The sequence below is a fragment of the Hyaloscypha bicolor genome, assembly GCF_002865645.1.
Source record: "Hyaloscypha bicolor E unplaced genomic scaffold K444scaffold_83, whole genome shotgun sequence".
NCBI lineage: Eukaryota > Fungi > Ascomycota > Leotiomycetes > Helotiales > Hyaloscyphaceae > Hyaloscypha > Hyaloscypha bicolor.
In genome coordinates, this window is record NW_020194585.1 from 513,188 (window position 1) to 530,853 (window position 17,666).

Consider the following 17,666-nt stretch of genomic DNA (forward strand, 5'->3'; position numbering starts at 1 on the left):
GCACTATTTAATAAGATATTTTCTAATAATTCTTCTTTAATAAGGTTACTATTTTCATTAAACCTTAAAGTAAGTTCGTCTATAAGAACTTGAGAATATAAAGGCAGTACTTTACTATAAAGAAGTTAGTTTAATAATATATAAGATGATTTTTTAATAACTTACTAGTTTAAGTAATTAAGAAGCTTTTAAAAGCTTGGAGTAGTAACTACATAAAAAGAAATATTATTATTAACTATAAAGTCTAATAATAACCTCTTAAAGTGAGTTATAGTAAAGGATTCTAAGTCCGTATTACTAGAACCTTTATTAAAGGAACTTATAATAGATATTTGACTTGATTTAGCTATATTTTCTATAATAGTATCTAAAATAAAAAGTTAGTTTATTATTTCTTTAAGTTTTAATTATAATTTAAACTTACTTATAGGAGCTTTAGCCTTTAAAGCTTTATTAATATTAACCGATTTATATATATTAAGATAATGGGTTTTATAATTGCTTATAGCGGTATTAACTCTTTGCTTTCGAAATACTTTACTAATATTATATTAGCTTTAATTCCTTTAATTCTAATAGATATAACTTACTTGCAGTTCTTAAATAAGTACTTAATAGTAACTATTCGATAGTTAATTGGATCCTCCGGGTTTTTTTTAGGAGGGTCAAGAGTTTTCGAATAATATCCGAGGGAAAAGATAGGAGGTTATTATTTAAATAGTTCTAGTTCAAAATCCTCTCTATTTTAAAGGATATTAAGCTTAATAGACGATATTTCCAGATAGGTATAGTAGTTTCGAGTAACTTTATAGTAGAAATCTTTTTAATAGGATAAGTAGTTAATGTGATATATAGTTTTGAAGTAAAGGAATTACTAGAAAATCGAGGAGAATCAGTTATTTATATATAAAATGTCTAAAAATCTAGAAGATTCTTTAATAAGCGTCTAATTAGAAATACTCGCCTGATTTCAAACCACTAATTTCTAAGATCCCTTATTTATAATTACTTTATTTATAATTATATTATTTATAAGGTACCGAAGAATTACTGAAAAGTCGAGGTGGTTCTAGCGCCTTCCGGCTCGCTTACCAAGCGGGTATAGCCGCTGCTAAGCCTATTGCGGTAAGGTGGTATCCAAATTAGGCTAGAGCAAACCTTATTTTCACGCTATAGCCCTTTTGCTATTTCCGCAGTTATGTGTAATACCACGTGACTAAATAATTAATTATATTTAATTAAATTAAGTAAATAATTAATTATAATTTAATTACTATGATTCTGACTTAATTTAATTTGATTACCGGCCAATAATTATAATTAATTAAATTATTTGACATACTGGGTCCATCAAGAAACAGGCAATAGCTTCTCTTCCGAGGATCCTCGTCTGCCAAGAGTCTGAATGCTCTGAGTAGTTCTTCCTTGGTCAAATCTTGTGGGTCGTTGCTGAAGAGATTGTAGGCTTCCCAGCGTTCAGGGAAGAGTCGAGGGATAAGATCAGGAAATTTCGTCACAAGCTGGCACAAGATAGATTGTAACATGCCAAGTTGAGACATTTGCATGCCGTGCCCCGAATTCCAAAAGAAGAAAACCCCTGTTGCCAGTGGAATAGTTAGCCTCCAGGCTCGCAAATTATCGAAAGTAAGGTCATTGTTGTAGATGAATTTCATCAAGGTTGACTTGCCAGAACCAGCTTTACCGGTAATCCAGTAGAGTCCAGAGCCGCTTTGGAGCCATTTTGTGAAGCTTGGCCATGGAGTGCCTCCGGAATCTGGGTCGCTATAGATCCACCGGAATGTCTTTTTGTGAGCAACAACAATACGATTCTCTCTGTCGCTAGTTTCAGGAAAATAGAGAAGATCAATAAGTTTTTGTTCCAGTCGTTTCTCTCTCCCGGTTGCATGTGGATGTGAAACTGCTGCTGAGATGCCTCGCTCCGTGGCACTAGACTGGTCTCGATGGATTTCATTTATGAGATCCGCTTGCCAGCGCTTGCTCTCCTCAATATACTTCAAGAAAGTTTCTCCCAGACCTTCGGTATAGCCTCGCATCGAAGATTGTGCCGAGTGTGAATCTTTCATCTCTTCTCTATTAGAATATTATCAACTGGAGACCTTCTCCGCTTAGATAGTGATATAGTTACCTAAATGAGACTAGAATACGTAGAATGAGTTGCTGTCTGAAAGCGTCGACTTTGTTCTCAAGGAGCTTTATCTGGTCCTCTTTCCACACCGTCCTCAATGCAGTTCGAAAGTTCTGCCAGCCATACCACTCAACAGGAAAAGAAGAAGTCCGCTTATACCACCTATCTTTGCTCTTGCTTTCCGCCTTTAATTCGATATCCTTCGATTTTGCGTAGACCTTGAGAGGCTCCAAAACCGCGAAGAGCTCATTCGCGACATCTCTGCACTGTTCCGCAAGGAGCAAGAGCTCCTTCTTGTTTTGCGTCGGCTGCTCTGGTTGCTCCTCTTTGAGAGATCGCTCTAGGTCATCGACAGTGCTTCTCAAGTCGTCATTCACATTGCGGATCAACTCTATTCCCGCCACCCCTCCATATCTCGAGGACCTTGTTTGATAGCCGGTCGAGATGACTTTCGTTGTAAGTCGATGAATTGAACGATATTAGCGGCAAGCCCAAGAGCCAACAGAGCCTCTGCCATGTTGTAAAGGAACAAAGGTAAAGAACGGAGAAGTGGAACACTCAAGCCGAATAATGAAGTTGTCGATGAGGCTGGGGCGGAGGCTATGGATGAGGCTTAGCCAATCGTGGACTGTAGCCTGATTACATAAGGCACTACGCAGCCTTCCGTTCCCGGAAGGGCTCACCTGAGGCATTACCCATCGCCTCCTCGCTCGGTATAGCAATATCAGTCGAATTAACGGTCGCTACAATCGCGTTTTGAAGTGGACCATCATAACTACGTGTCAACCTCGAATCGGGCATTACTCTTATTACGCTCTCCCCCTTTCTTCTTCCCCTCCCCTTTTCTTCTTCCTCTCTCCCTTTCTTCTTCCTCTCTCCCTTTCTTCTTCCTCTCCCCCTTTCTTCTTCCTCCCCTCTTTTCTTCTTCCTCACCCCTGACTACAGTACAACTACAACCTCAATCCCAGAGGTGAGTAGCTCAAATTCATGGGGGCATATAGGTCTATCTTTTGTTGACTGGTGCACTTGCCTAGATGCCTTACCATTCGACCGCAACTAAAAGGGCCTGAATCGAAGATGTATTGCACGAGCCCCCCGAGTTGACTACTCCCACTTATATCGCACAGCTAGCAAGAAACTACTGTACGACTATACAGACAATATTTATGCATATGAGACGGGTAAGAGTAAGGTTTAGGAATGTTCGCAAGGTGGAAGGGAATGTTCCACGGGCGCGAGTAATGGCTGTGAGGGAGATACGGGCGCAGAAGGGAGCTCTATAAGGGGGAGTAAGGTTTGGGAGGGATCGCGGGAGGAGAGTAAGGGCTAGGAGGGAACTACGGAGGAGAATGGATGTTGAGAGGGCTCGCAGAATGGCAAGAGGTAGTTACGGACCGGGAAGAAAGTTACGGGGGCCCGCCCTGCGAACGCTAAGGTACCGTTCAATGTCAGAGCACGAGCCACCAAGCGGCTCACGGTCCCAGCTTGGCCCTCGATACCTGGGCAATCAAATTATCGGGGACGTAAGAGTCTAGCTTGGAGATCTCCGCTTTGGAATACTTAGTTCCATGCTTTAATGTAGACTATGAAAGCTGGGAGACTGCTTACTGGCTAAGTAGCAAGGTCATCGCTCTCCTCTTCAACTCACCCTTGCTCACCTTGGCTTACTAAAAATTATGAGGTGCGACCGCGTACCAAAAATTAAAAAATTCGACATTAACAGGTGATTCTAGCCGCACCACAAGATTAAATTAAATATATAGTTATTAGGATATTAAAAATACTATGGGATGTTAATATATTAAAGGATTTGTAATTATACTGAAGGTGTGATTAAAAATCGATTTTTTAGGCGTGGGCGGATGGGGGTTTGGGCGGTTGGCTAGTGGATACTTCTACGGAGTACGTGAGAGGCGTACTTCTGAGTACAGAAAAGTCGCCCGGACACACTATCATCACATGATGATACTTTTCTTATCTTCAGCCTCAGGCGGGCCACGACACATGATTTCCCGGTTAGATTTTCGTAACGTCATATAATCTTTACCCCTCCATTATGTTACCAAGAGTTATAATCGACCCCGAAGGGGATATCGTGTTACAACTTCACGAAAAACAGCCCAGTGAAGCCGCTGCTGATGGCAAGACCGAGGGCGAGAAACTAGAAACCCGAGAGCTGATTGTGTCCTCTAAGGTGCTATCTCTTGCCTCACCGGTGTTTAGGGTCATGATCGGTGGCAAGTTCAAAGAAGGTGTTGAACTAGCCGAGAAAACAGCATCTTCGGAGACTTATGACTTGCCCCTTCCAGAAGACGATGCAGAAGCGACGATCGTCCTTTGCAAAATCCTTCACTTCAACATTAAGGACGTTCCCGAGAAACCCACTACTGTTTGCTTGGAGAAGCTAGCATATCTCTGCGATAAATACCGGTGTATCAATGCTATGAAATATTGTGGTGGTCTCTGGCTGAGGAACTGGCTGCTAGTCTGCGACAAGGAGGACCCTCCAATTGACGATCTTTGCCGACTCCTCATCTTCGCATATGTCGTAGATCTCCCCTATGAATTCTTGGGAATTTCATGGAAACTCTTCCTCACTCACAAGGGCCCATTCTTGGGACCATTTACGCAAGCAGTAATTCTAGTGGATCATCCTCTTCTACATCAGAATGTTGCCCGTCCGTCTCTAGTATCTATATGTAAACTGCAGCTAATTTTTCATAGGAGAGCTGGATACAAAAAGGTTCCAATGTTGCAAGTCATTTCATCGAGGCATGATGGCTCCTGCGAACGAGAACTGGCAAACTCTCACGAAAAATTGTTATCGCGCTGCTAAGGCTGTCGGATCCTACTTCAACTCTCTTCAAATAACGAAAATCCTGCCCTACGATCTCGACTTTACAGAGCATAGATTCTGTGATCTCATAAGAAAGGCATCACTTCTACCATACATTTCCATCTCACAGTACACCTGTACGCTTCGCAACTGTAGTTGCGACGTTGAATCCACTTATAACTTATCCAGCAAGCTGCAAGAGGAAGTTAGGTTTATAAAGCAGCAACAGGGGACTTTCATTTGTCTGGATTGTTTGAAGGCTGAGGGGGGGTCCAAATATGAAGGAAACTGCCGAATTTCTCATTCCTAGTTGCTTAAAGTGGTGCTTGTGTTTCGAGGATGTATGCCGAGGGGTATTCGATTTCATAGCCGACTTGGTCGTTGTTGATGTAGTATGTCATGCACCCTTTCTCCAGTGAGTAGAAGGTGATTAGGTCAATAGCATTTTGTCCTACTCGTTTCCATGAACCAATACTTAATGATTGGCACGAGAGATGATGGAAGACTAGAATGTGTCAGCCTTGAGACAGGCGAAAACGAGATGATTTCTTCACTTACCAACTTTGCCTTAAGGACCCTGACCGGCGCTTATCATCATGCTACCAGTTCCGCATGGCTCTAATCCTGAACGGCCGATGAAGTTCCCTCCCAACTGCGGCGTGTCCGATTTCCATCTGGGGGGGGGGGGGGCTTGGGGCTCGTGGCAGTGGTTGAAGATGCAATTCTGATAGCACAGATGGTTCGGTCTTTCGAGTTCGTAGAGCTGACTTCCGCCGGGCCTGGATACCCCGAGAGCGGCGAGGCCGTTTCCCTTCTGGTTGCTATATGGAGCCTTGGGCATTCTCTGCGATACTAAAGTTCATGTGAGTCTAACAGTAGCAGATCAAAACGAGCCTCTGGAATGGAAGGCTTACTCATTTGACTCTTGCCAGATAACTCTTTTATAAGCGGCAACATCTTTGTCGACGGTTACGAACGGATTACGGGTGACTTTGAATGAAGGCTGAACTCTCTCTGGGGTCGAAGAATCCTTACTGTCGTTGGAGGGTGGAATTCGATCAATAGTAGCTTTTAAAACCGGGATTTGAGTATCGCTCTCGAAAGCAAATGAAGAGGTACTCTCGGGGCCAACCTCTCCATCGTCATTGACATCCTTCAAAGTGGAGAGATGCTTGCTGCAGATTGGACTAGACTCTTAAGTTAGATTCCGAGACCGCCGATCGTAACTGGAAGTTCCAGCTTACCACACACGAGTGTCCTCATCATTTCCAAAATCGACTTGTCCGGGACAAGAAGGGTTTGTACATCTTCCTTTCTTTACTGCCTCGGATTCAAGCAGTATCGCCGTAGCGACTCTTGACTTGGGTTGAATTCCAGCCCGCCACGCCTTTTTGTGGATAGGGACCTCGTTAAACCCATTCAAAACTAGGAATTGGCCTTTCAAGATTCACGATAGACCGGCTTCACCCTGGAGAGTGTCGATGAGGAGATACTAAAAATTCTACCCCATTGTCAATTCAAAGTCGAGCCATAAATAGCAACGGCATGCGGAGCGAGGAGCTGACTTTGAAATATCAGCTTAGTTGATCTCACCACAGGTTTCACCGTTTTACTCGCATGAGCTCTCGTATTAATAAATGTAGAGCAGATAACAGTAGCCAAATACTTCGTTGGATATTATCGATCGCCCTCTCTATCTCAGAATTGGTGGTGGTCAACCGAGCAGATTGTTGTGCGATTGACAGGTTGCACATTCGATCCTTTACTGTCTCCGCCAGCCAGGTCATACGATCAAGTTTTTGGAGGAGGCTCAATGCTCATTCTCGGCATACCCATGTATGCTTTCGAATTTCAAGTGCTGTTTCTTGACCCTCTTGTCAAACTCCCCTTAAGACCATGTTAGTAGACTGGAATTAACAGGTAGAAAGATTTGAAATCATTTCCTAGACATCCTTAGAGGCTGTGCGACTCTCAATAGCTTCACTTTGTGCTTCTTCCCATATCTTTCGGGACTAGTCTTCGATCCTCGCTATACCCCCAGCGCAGGCTTCCTGGGTTATAGACAGAGTGCTGAATTTGCTTTCCAAGTCCAGACTGATCTTTCCACTATGGTTTTGAAGCTCCTCCATATTGTTCTTTCCAACATCTCAAATTGCGCCTTCGATGAGTTTTGATGATGCTTCTTCGGCGATTGCAAGAGCAGCTACTTCTCTGTTGACTGCCAGTGTCACAGGATTGATCCGTGTGTCGACGGCAATATCGATCGCGTGTGCGATTCGAGCCTGGATCTCAGAGGGCATTTGCAACGTAGTGTGGCTGTAGAAGGAGTAAGGAATTATCTCAAAATCTGCTATGTTTCGCTCAAACATCCAGCTCGGCCGATGACGAAGAAGTAGCCGGACAACACAAAGGTCAGTCATACAGTTGCATGTGACATGCGGTCATCACGAACAAATGGCTCTTCGCCTCTCTCCATCCGCCACCGATTCGTCGCCTCTAACGACCCCGGCAACCCTTTAAACAACCACCCCCATTTCCTCAGAAACCCTTCCGACATCTCCCACCCGGTGATATCCCAGGGTGGCGACCACGCAATGATGCCGCGTCGCTCGACCTCGTCGTCGGGAAAGCCCTCATACAGCCCGCCGATGCAGTCGGCCCACAGCTCGTCCTCGTCAAAGGTGCCTGCGGCCCGGATCAGGCGGTCTCGTCCCTCGGGACACGGGAACATGTCGATCCAGTCGCCGTGCGGCACCGTTTGTTGAAGGGTGGTCGGTAGGAGTGTTGAAGGGAGTAGTTCGGGCTTGGTAGGGTAGGGGATGACGTGGATAACTTCCTCATCACAGTCGAGCGGCGTGACGAGGATGCCCGAGATTAGAGTGCGGTTGACGGCCAGGGCGCGGAGGGCGTTGAATTGGAGGAGTGTGATGAGGTGGTCTGGACAGAGGGGGAAGACAATGTTAAACTGCTTTTTTCTATGTTTATCTAGCAGCAAAGGATTTCTCGCATTGTATAGTTGCTTGACATGGGATGCTGGGACGATAGAGACGGATTGCTGCTCAATATCCCAGCATTCCACCAGCGCTTCTGATTTGTTCAGTGTCCCGGTTGCGGCACTGGATTCTTTGGCTTTCTTTTCTAGGGCTTTGCGTTTTCCTACTGGGCTGTTAGTTTCGATAATTGGGTACCCCTTGATCAGACTGGTCCTGACTCCTGATTTGGACGAAAGAGGCTTACTTACGGTATGCCCTTGTGTTGAGCCTAGTCTGTGTCCGTCTGCGTCCTGCGGCATCCTTGGTCCCAGTCCAGTCGTCTTCTCTGCTTGTCGCCTGTACATGGTGAGCAAGGTCATGTCGTCTTGGTGATTGAAGGCGGCCTGGTACGTACCTCGGCCAATTGTGGCATCGACGCGAGTTGGATGTGTGGTGCTGTTGAATTTGCAGGCTGATACGTACTAATCATGATGCTAGCAGACGTTTGAATTACGGTGATGATGAGATTGGTGATGAATGATGCAAGTTTCTTCGGGCCGGCCAAGGCGGTTTATACAGCCTGGTCACAATGACGAGTCTGACACTCGGGAACGGAGGACTTGATGTGCCTACTATTCAGAGCTGAGGCGCAGGCTGGCAGGGTTTAGTGAAATAGAACGATATCATTGGTCACTATTATTGTATCAAACTTGAACAGGTCTAGTGTCATGCAACCTGCTCACATTATGGACCAGGATCACCAGCCCCAGCATCACACATTGCACCACTTGATTAACAAACGCAACGTTATGATTTCCCGAGGGTTGCTAATTTTGACAGTAGCTAGAAATTCGGCAGTGAACCCCATGCTTTATGCAGCTGGCTCACTGGCTCACTCCGAATTCTCCTATTAGTCCATCTATTCAATATGACCAAGTTGAATGTGATGTGATTGGTCCAAGGGTCATGCACCTTGCTCACGATATCTGAAGCTCGGAATAATATCCAAGATGCAAATATCTCGGGCATTGTTCAATAAATCCAATATAAAGATCGTAGCAGCACCTTAATTTCGACGCATCTTTTCGTATCATCAAAGACGTAGAACTCAATCCAAGACATTGAATTATCTGTTTCTTAGTAACACACCTACACACATTGACTCAAGTACTCGTTTTGGACATGAATTTCCATACCGACACTCTCCCCGATCTCAAGGGCAAAGTGTTCATAGTCACAGGTGGGAATTCCGGCATGTAAGTCTCCCCTCTCCCCTCTCACCACGAAGCCCGAATTGCTGATCTCACCAAACCACAGAGGCTACTACACCGTAGCACACCTAGCAGAACACGGAGCCCACGTTTACATGTGCGCACGATCCCCAGAGAAGGGCATAGCAGCCATCGCCAACATCAAGAAAATGCACCCCTCGGCCAACATTGACCTCCTGCAAATGGACCTCATGGACCTCACCAGCGTCGTCGCGGCCGCCAAGCACTTCCTCACCCTCGAAATAGCCCTGCATGGCCTGGTCAACAACGCAGGCATCATGGCGACGCCCTTCGAAATGACCAAAGATGGTCACGAGGCCCAGTGGCAGACCAACTATCTCGCGCACTGGGTTTTGACGGAGCACCTGCTTCCTCTGATGCTGCGGACCGCCAAGACGCTTCCTCCGGGCAGCGTGCGCATCGTCAACCTCACTTCATCGGGCCACTTGGGCGCACCCAAGGGCGGCATCAATTTTAGAGACCTATCGCTCAAGGATAGCGGCCCGTGGCCGCGTTACGGACAGAGCAAGCTCGCCAACATTCTGCACACCAAGACCCTGCACAAGACGTACGGCCCTGGCTCTCCCAGTGCGCAGAATGGGGAGGGCGAGATCTGGGTTTCGTCCGTGCATCCAGGTATAGTTGAGACGAACCTCGCCACGTCGGTGGGGAAGTCGGGGTCGGGCATAATGAGTGTTTTCTCGGTCTTACGCATGTTCGGATTGGTATGGCCTGCCGATAAAGGGTCGTGGACCAGTTTGTTCTGTGCGGCGAGTCGGGATATGAAGGCGGAGCAGAGCGGCACGTATTTTGAAATTTTCCGGCGGTTTGGGGAGCCGAGGTGGCAGAGCGGTGCGGCGAAGGATGGGAAGCTTGCAGAGACGTTGGAGGAGTGGACTAGGGAGGTGATGAGGAAGGAAGGGTGGGTTCGGTAATGGCGTCAACTGGTTTCGGTCTTTTCGATTATATTAATAGATTCAATGTTTTATATTATTACGAGGTCAGGAGGATAACGTGACTTTTCCTACGGGAATAGAGCTCTCTTTATCTTCTACGGGTCTTTCCAAACCTCACTCCTATTTACAAAGCTCTCTACCTCTCTGTATAAGCTATGCTAAGCCTTACAACTTAAAGGAGACTGACCTGAACTTAACAAAGTGGATAAAATGCCCCGACCAGACTTGCAAGGAGTGACTGCGCAAGCAAGTTTAAAAGATGCCCTACACAGCAACTGGACAATGTAAGCATGTTGTTAACAGAGTGATGGTCCTTATTTATTAGAACAAGAATGTACCAATCTTTGTTCTGAATAAGCGTCAGACTCGGAACCGTTTTGGACTCTAATGTGGCTTTAGCCCTCTATTCTTTTCAATATTCCTTTCACACGTCGTTATGGTCGAGCGGCTGAGGGCCGTTTTGCACGAACACACGTCTCTTGATTACTGGTAATTACCAATAACTATTACTAGCGTTGAACACTCGATATTCGGAGCTAGTATTCGCATAAATTAAAAGTGATTCGTAAGATATAGATACTCAATAATCATTGTAATTACGAAGGTTTCAGTGTCATCTCCGTTGGCTTATTTAGCCTCTATTTTCAGTCTCACTAACCTCTCGCTTCTCCTTTTCTAATAATTAATAATTACTTCCCATAATTATAGTAACTGGAACTCTAGATTTATTTTATTATTTAATAGAAAAATGATTAATGAAATAATTATATCTTATATTATTTACTACTAAATAAATTAACGCAATATACATTCTAGGTGAATCGCAAAATATATAGCTTGAGAAATAGTTTTATGCCCTAGAGGGGGCTATAAGGTAACTAGAAAGGGCGAAAGCTAGTGTCCAAATACTTAATATGAGAGGGAATACGAGCATCGAAGGCCAGTAATGGCTGCTAATATACAAATATACGCGAAACACTTATATTTCTAATAATCAAAAGCTAGTGTTCGGATATTGACCGAATACCAGCATTCGAGGGTTGCGAAACGGGCCTTGAGAAGGAAAGAATGCGAAATGGGTGCGACTCCAATCAACATCGACCCAATCCTCAGGGCAAAACATGTAATTTGGCAAATCTCAAATATCTCTAAGCATGCCTGGAACGCTCGGGCGCAGATTTTCGACGTCAATTCTTTTCCGAAGCTTGCCGGCCGTGGGCCAAGAGTCAGATCTTTTTCCTAATTTCTAAATCTACTGCACACATCCAGATCCGTACTTTCTAGCAGGCTTGGCAAAAATACTTTTGGTATCGATAAGGTATTGATACTGGATGGTATTACTTAGGTATCGCAAGAATCGATACGTATCAATACCGAATCAATACTTGGCCTTAAATTATCTCTTCCATTTATTATTTAATTTATATAATAATGTATTCATATATAATTTCTTTGTTTTCTAGTCTTTCTATTAAAGGAATTGCTTAATATTATTAATAAAAGTTAATATTATTTTAATTTAAAAAAGCTCTCGTATTCGGAAAATTTAGTATCGTATTCGTATCTCTTATCGGAACGCTTATTATAAGCGAGCCTCACGAAAATCTCAAAAGCTATTTTTTGCTTAAAATAGCCGCATTGAGACGAGTTTTAGTCTAAACTATAAGATAAGTAGCTAAATAGAAAGCCTAAATTAAGTAGAATATTTGCGCTACCAAAAGCTTTCTTATAAGGGAAGTGGTTCTAAAGTCAATTGCAATTAAAGGGGGGAATTGGGTTCCGGGAATCGATAGGAATCGATACTTTATCGATAGTATTGATACCTACGGAAAGCCGTAAGGATCAGAAGACCAAGCGATTTTCGAATCTGGTTTTCGACCTTCGATATCTGATTTGTGGCACGTGTGCACCCCACCAAAAATCGCCCGTAACCAAAATACCGCATTCTGCGGGCGTAACCACTATTACACTCGTATATATAACTTATATAGAGATAGCCAAAATAAAGCTATTCGCAGTTACTAAACGTACCGATATTTGTATTTGTCTTTACTATAATATCTCTAGTATCCCCTCCGCCCCCGCCCCTGCCTCCGCCCCCCCTTCTCAACTACTATTAATCCCCCTTTAACTTGCGTAATCCGTATAGTAGATCCTATGGATTACGAGGCACACCTTCCTTACTATTATTATTCTCGCTATTATCCCCTATAATACTCGAAATATCTCTATCTCTATTATTTTCTTTATCCTTATCCTTACCCTCTTTCTCTCTCTCTCTCTCCCCCTTTATTAGTCTCTTTACTTTATTACTCTATTTCGAGGGTATTCGTGGTTTTAAAGATTAAGGTTTTGCGGAGGCTAACTTGGGAGGAGCTAGATCTTTTAGTACTATATTAAGGCGGTATAAAGTATATACTCTGCCGCTATTATTATATCTGTAATTATAATAGGCTCGGTCGAATTTGCCCTGAACTTATATATATTCCTGCTATAGGCCTTTGGGGTTCTTTTTCATATAATTAATATAAGGTATAGGTACTAAATAGCCTTAAATTTAACTATATACTACCTCCAGATTTACTATAATCTTCGGATTATCTAAGTTAGCTAGCTTCTTTCTAGAATAAAACTTTATATCTCAAATCTCTAGTATTTTATAGATATCCTTTATAACTTATATTATCTTATCGGGGATATCGAAAAGCTCGAGATAGTACTATTTATTGGCAGTAGCAGGAAGAGGCTATAAGGTATTTAAGGAAGGAGAGGGGTTTAATAGATTTAATAAATTATTATTCTAATATTTAATTAGTACTATATTCTAGCTTTTTATATAGAGAAAGTATAATTTACTATTCCTCTATAATGCCTCGAGTCTTAAAGCCTTTATACTCGAGCTATATTATATTATTTAGCTTTACTAGACAGGTATAGGTTATTAATATTACTAATATTATATATATTATATCTCTTCTCTCTCTTTAAGGACTTCTTTAGCGGTATAATAAAGGATTATATTTACCTTATAATAGGAAGAAAGGCTTAAATAATACTTGAAGAAAGAAGAAAAGAGGTAAAGAAAAGGTTAGATATAGTATTATAGTTAAGAGAAAAAGGGTTAGTTAGAAGAAAAAGAAGGCCTTTTTATAATACCCTTTTCCCGAGAAGTAATTACGAATTCGGAGTTACCTTTATATTATAAAGACTCAAAAAATATAAAAGAACGAATTTATAAATAAACTAGAAGATTAGATTAACTTTTCCAAGCTCTCTCTTTTATAGAGTAATAATAAATTCGCAAATAGAGGCAATAATGGGATTAATAAGCTAATTAGAAGATAGAATTAATTTTATAAGTAATAGTATTTGCTATACTAATACTACTTTTATAAAGGGAAATTACAAGATATAATTCCCGGGCCAAATAAGTAGGTTAGATAAACTATATTTACAAGTCCGCTACTAGTATAATACTAGGGTATAGATAGAGAGTTCCTAGTTAAACCTAAAGAGTATAGGATTAGATTAGGAAGCCTAATAATTTTGGAATTATATAAATAGTAAGTTGTCCTCTCTAAATTTTATACTAGTTTCTCGGATCCAGGGAATTATATAGTTATATAACGCTAAAAATAAGCTTTCTTTATATATAAGAAACGAAATATTAGTATTATTTTATAATCTAGATATAGTATATCTAGATAATATAATATAAAAACAAGATTATTTTTAGTAATTATAATATTATATTTTATATAAATATAAAAGTAAGGTTTTCGTACTAGTATAGACTAATATTTAAGGACTATATATTTCCTCTCCTCTTTACTTTTTATTTCTAATTACTATTACTATAACTTGTAAACTATACTATATTATAAGAACTAATAGAATTAATCCTTAATTATAGGAATAATATTAAGCTCAAATTAAAGAGCTCTATTATATTTAAGAGAAGACTCTTTAGAATATTAGATATACCTTATAACTAGAAGGGTTTTATACTAGTAAGACTAGCTATATTACTTAATTATAATAATAGAATACTAAACTCTTTCCGGATTAATAATAAGTAAAGTATAAGGCATATCTCTATAATAAGAAGCTAGTTAAGATAGTATATTACCTCTAGTATTAGAACTATTTACTCAAACGTATACTTCGGATCTTTAATTATAAACTCGATTACCCTAGGCTTAATATATATACCCTGAAAATAATTTGGCGCTATTATAAGCTTTAGCTAAGACGAAATCAATTTGATACCAAGTATATTAATGCCCTTAAGGAAGCTAAAGAATTCATTCTCAAGGAACTAAAGAATAGTTAATTAATCCGGTATAGCTATAGGAGAATATACTATTAGGTCTAAAAGAATACTAGTAAATTTATATCCCGTAAGGAGATATGGCGGATACTTAGGATATTAGATAAGGTAGAAGTAAAGGCGCAAGATAAGTATAAGAATCGGAAATATAGGAGGTTTATTATTAAGGGGCCAGGTTAATATTAGTCTATAGATAGGCATAACAAGTTATTCTATTATAGCTTCTAGATCTATAGTATTATTAATATATATTCTCGAATAATAATTAGTATTTTTATTAGTATATTAAATTATATATAAATTATTATTTTAAAGTTCTATTTCCTCTATATTAGGAAATAGGATTACTTTCTAAAAAAGTTACGAGCTAATAAAGGCTAGGAGACATTACTTATAGTAGTTATATAAGTCGAGCTCCGGTAGTTAGTAAAGAGTTATAATTTACTATAGAAAAAGGCCTTTACTTATGAGCCCTTAATAAAGAATTAGTATATTGAGATATAGTGAAATACCTTAGCTAGTAGGCTTATAGAGACCTGGAGACAGTTCTTTAAATCTTTTTATAATATAAGTATCTTTAATAGAAAGTCTTACTATAACCTAATTACTATTTAATTTATTTATATAAATATCCTTTACTAATAGATTAATAACTTTATTCTCTTTTATAATATTAGTCCAATTCGCTTTTAGTAGGTAAGGGCTAATTACCTCTGGCCTAGAGTTCTAGAAAAGCTATATAATTATTACTAGGGAATTCGTTATTATAGTACTTCCCTAATAGAAGTAACTAAGTAATTACTTTCTGAGCTTAAAAAGAAGGTTACGGGATATAATTATATAGTATATTAAACCCCCGAAATTAAAGAGCTTTATATAACTTTCCTTAAAAATACCGGTATTATATATACTATAAATAAGCTTAAAGCAGGGCTAGATTAAGACTATATTAGGGTATATTAGTTCCTTTATTATATTCTCAAACTTTATAAGAAGAGAGTTAGAAAGCTCTTATTTAATATTAAGCCTTCTTATAGGAGAAATAAGTAGTTAGAGGCAGTTTAAGAGGCAGAATAGAGACTAGAGAATACAATTATAGCGAATCGAGAACTAGGGAATATTAAAGAGAATAATCTTAATAGTAAGGTTTCTATAAATAATAAGGGGTAATATAAGGATAATTTAGGGGATTTAGAGAATAAGGGAATCTTAGATAACTTATTTAATAACTAATATTTGGGTTATAAAAGTTTATTTATACCAAGCTCCTTAAAGGCAATATTATAGCTATATATAAAGATATAATTCCTTTAAATTAATATAAGGAATTATATAGTTATATAACTTTATAGAATTAGCTAGCCATAAAAATGCCCTAAAGCCGGAAACTTATAAAGAATCTTAAGGGCTTTAGGGTATTCGGACTATTACTAGTATCTAGTACTTTTTAGGAAAAGAGTATAATATATTTCATAATAAGTAACCTGTTCTAGACTACTTAATCTTAAAGTTAAGTAGGAAATCTAAGGGCTGGGCTCGTAATTCAAGTTTTATTAAGGTTATTAAAGTCTTTACTAGCTAGTACTATAGATTTAATATAAATATTACAGGAATCCTATAGGTTCTATTCTAATCTATCCAGAAAGTATATATAGTATATCTCCTTATTTATTCCGATATTTATATATAATTTCTAAGAGCCGAACTATTACCTAAAGGAGAAGTGAGAAGGCTAGACTAATACCTTTGAAAACTAAGGCCTTAATAAGTCTGTTTAGAAAAGCTTACTAATTCTTCTAAAGATAACTCAAGAAAAGTTTGAGTTTATTATATATTATAACTTATATAACCAGGAATAGGGACTTGAGTTTATTATATGAAATTACCTATATATAGAGACTTTTATTATAAACTCCTCGTTTGAATTAATTAGTTAAACCTATTTTTAATACTAAGTTTTTATTAAGGTAACTTCCTGCTTCTAGAGGCTTTAGATAAAGTAGCTAATAAGTTTCTTAGCTATTAGCTAAAACTTATTAGCTAGAAAATCTATAAGTAGTAGATAAGATTATAAAGCAGAACTTTACTAACTATAATACTATATGTTTTACTATAGTATAAGGTAATTAGATATAAAAGCCCTATTAAATATAATATATCTGAAGCTATAAGTAATATCTCGCAAAATATAAGGAGTTTTAGTATTTAACTAGTACTATAATCTAGCTCAAAGGCGCCTGCTATCCTTTATACCTAATTTAATAGGAATAAGAAGTACCTATACTTTAACTCGAGGAATAATTAGGACTTTTATATAGACTTAGGGCAGCGGTTTGCTTTATAGAGAGAGAATAAACTAGAATTACTTATACTATATTAATTTTTAGAAGAAGTTGCAGTAAATACTATAATTTCTGGAATACTTTTAAGAAAGCTTTTCTAAACTAAAGTAGGCTAGTTTATAATCCTAAAAGATCTATAGAAGTCTTATATACCCGAAAGTATAAGTACTCAAGGTAAATACTATTTGAGTTCTAACCTATAATAAAAGAAAAGTAAAGTATATAAAATAAAATATATAAAGTAAAAGTAAAATAAAATACCCGGATATTTAATAAATAGAAAGCCTAACTATAGGTTATAAGAACTAGTACTAACTAGATATATATATAGTAATATTAAAGAAGAGATAAGGCAAGAGAGATAAAGCGAGGGAAACTAAAAAATAAGTTAGTATATATTTTATAAAAAAGAATAGGGAGATATCTAAATAGCCTAAAGGCAAGGAATATATATTAAAGAAGTCAAGATTAAAGAAAGGAAGGCTATTTCCTATAAGAATAAGTTAGTATATATTTCAAGATAAAGAATAGAGATACTTAGTAGTGGCCCAAAGGCTTTTATAAGTATTAAAGGAAAGAAGAAGATATTAGAAAAGGAGAGGAAATATTAAAGTTCGGAGGAATCTAAATAGAAGTTAGCCTCTTTTTGGAAGTTTGAGAGAAAGTACTTCCAAAGGGCCTAAAGATATAAGAGGTATTAGAAAAAGAGAGAAGAAATCTAATATTTAGCTTTCTAAGAAGTAAGTAAATTAAAGACTTATAATATAGGAGTTCCGGATAAAAGTAACCCGGAAGTAGTAGTTAGGTACTAGC

General features: G+C 39.1%; 6 protein-coding genes across 6 annotated transcripts; 2 read left to right on the forward strand and 4 right to left on the reverse strand.

Annotated features, from left to right (window-relative positions):
* Positions 1–1,385: 1,385 nt before the first annotated feature.
* On the reverse strand, positions 1,386–2,486 carry K444DRAFT_663675 (uncharacterized protein; the record flags this gene model as incomplete). The annotated part of the gene is made up of 2 exons (XM_024886856.1): positions 2,147–2,486; positions 1,386–2,091 (listed from the first exon to the last, which is right to left on the reverse strand). A coding segment is annotated over exon 2 (699 nt), but the record flags the coding sequence as incomplete, so codon positions are not given.
* On the reverse strand, positions 2,143–2,947 carry K444DRAFT_630000 (uncharacterized protein; the record flags this gene model as incomplete). The annotated part of the gene is made up of 2 exons (XM_024883138.1): positions 2,143–2,486; positions 2,830–2,947. The coding sequence occupies 2 exons, from the start codon at positions 2,945–2,947 to the stop codon at positions 2,143–2,145; spliced, it is 462 nt and encodes a 153-aa protein (XP_024736497.1).
* A 1,255-nt stretch (positions 2,948–4,202) lies between these two features.
* Positions 4,203–5,655, forward strand: K444DRAFT_589973 (uncharacterized protein; the record flags this gene model as incomplete). The annotated part of the gene is made up of 3 exons (XM_024878130.1): positions 4,203–4,824; positions 4,871–5,487; positions 5,541–5,655. 2 exons carry the CDS (start codon positions 4,203–4,205, stop codon positions 5,290–5,292), a joined length of 1,044 nt encoding a protein of 347 aa, XP_024736498.1. The 3' UTR covers positions 5,293–5,487; positions 5,541–5,655.
* K444DRAFT_406533 (uncharacterized protein) lies at positions 5,140–5,892 on the reverse strand. The gene is made up of 2 exons (XM_024872565.1): positions 5,578–5,892; positions 5,140–5,365 (listed from the first exon to the last, which is right to left on the reverse strand). Exons 1-2 carry the CDS (start codon positions 5,821–5,823, stop codon positions 5,297–5,299), a joined length of 315 nt encoding a protein of 104 aa, XP_024736499.1. The 5' UTR covers positions 5,824–5,892; the 3' UTR covers positions 5,140–5,296.
* Positions 5,893–7,398: 1,506 nt separating this feature from the next.
* K444DRAFT_529756 (uncharacterized protein) lies at positions 7,399–8,444 on the reverse strand (the record flags this gene model as incomplete). Its single annotated transcript, XM_024874840.1, has 3 exons — positions 7,399–8,138; positions 8,224–8,311; positions 8,370–8,444. The coding sequence occupies 3 exons, from the start codon at positions 8,442–8,444 to the stop codon at positions 7,399–7,401; spliced, it is 903 nt and encodes a 300-aa protein (XP_024736500.1).
* A 570-nt stretch (positions 8,445–9,014) lies between these two features.
* On the forward strand, positions 9,015–10,328 carry K444DRAFT_613182 (NAD(P)-binding protein). The gene has a single exon (XM_024880297.1). It carries the CDS (start codon positions 9,321–9,323, stop codon positions 10,158–10,160), a length of 840 nt encoding a protein of 279 aa, XP_024736501.1. The 5' UTR covers positions 9,015–9,320; the 3' UTR covers positions 10,161–10,328.
* The last annotated feature ends 7,338 nt before the right edge of the window (positions 10,329–17,666 follow it).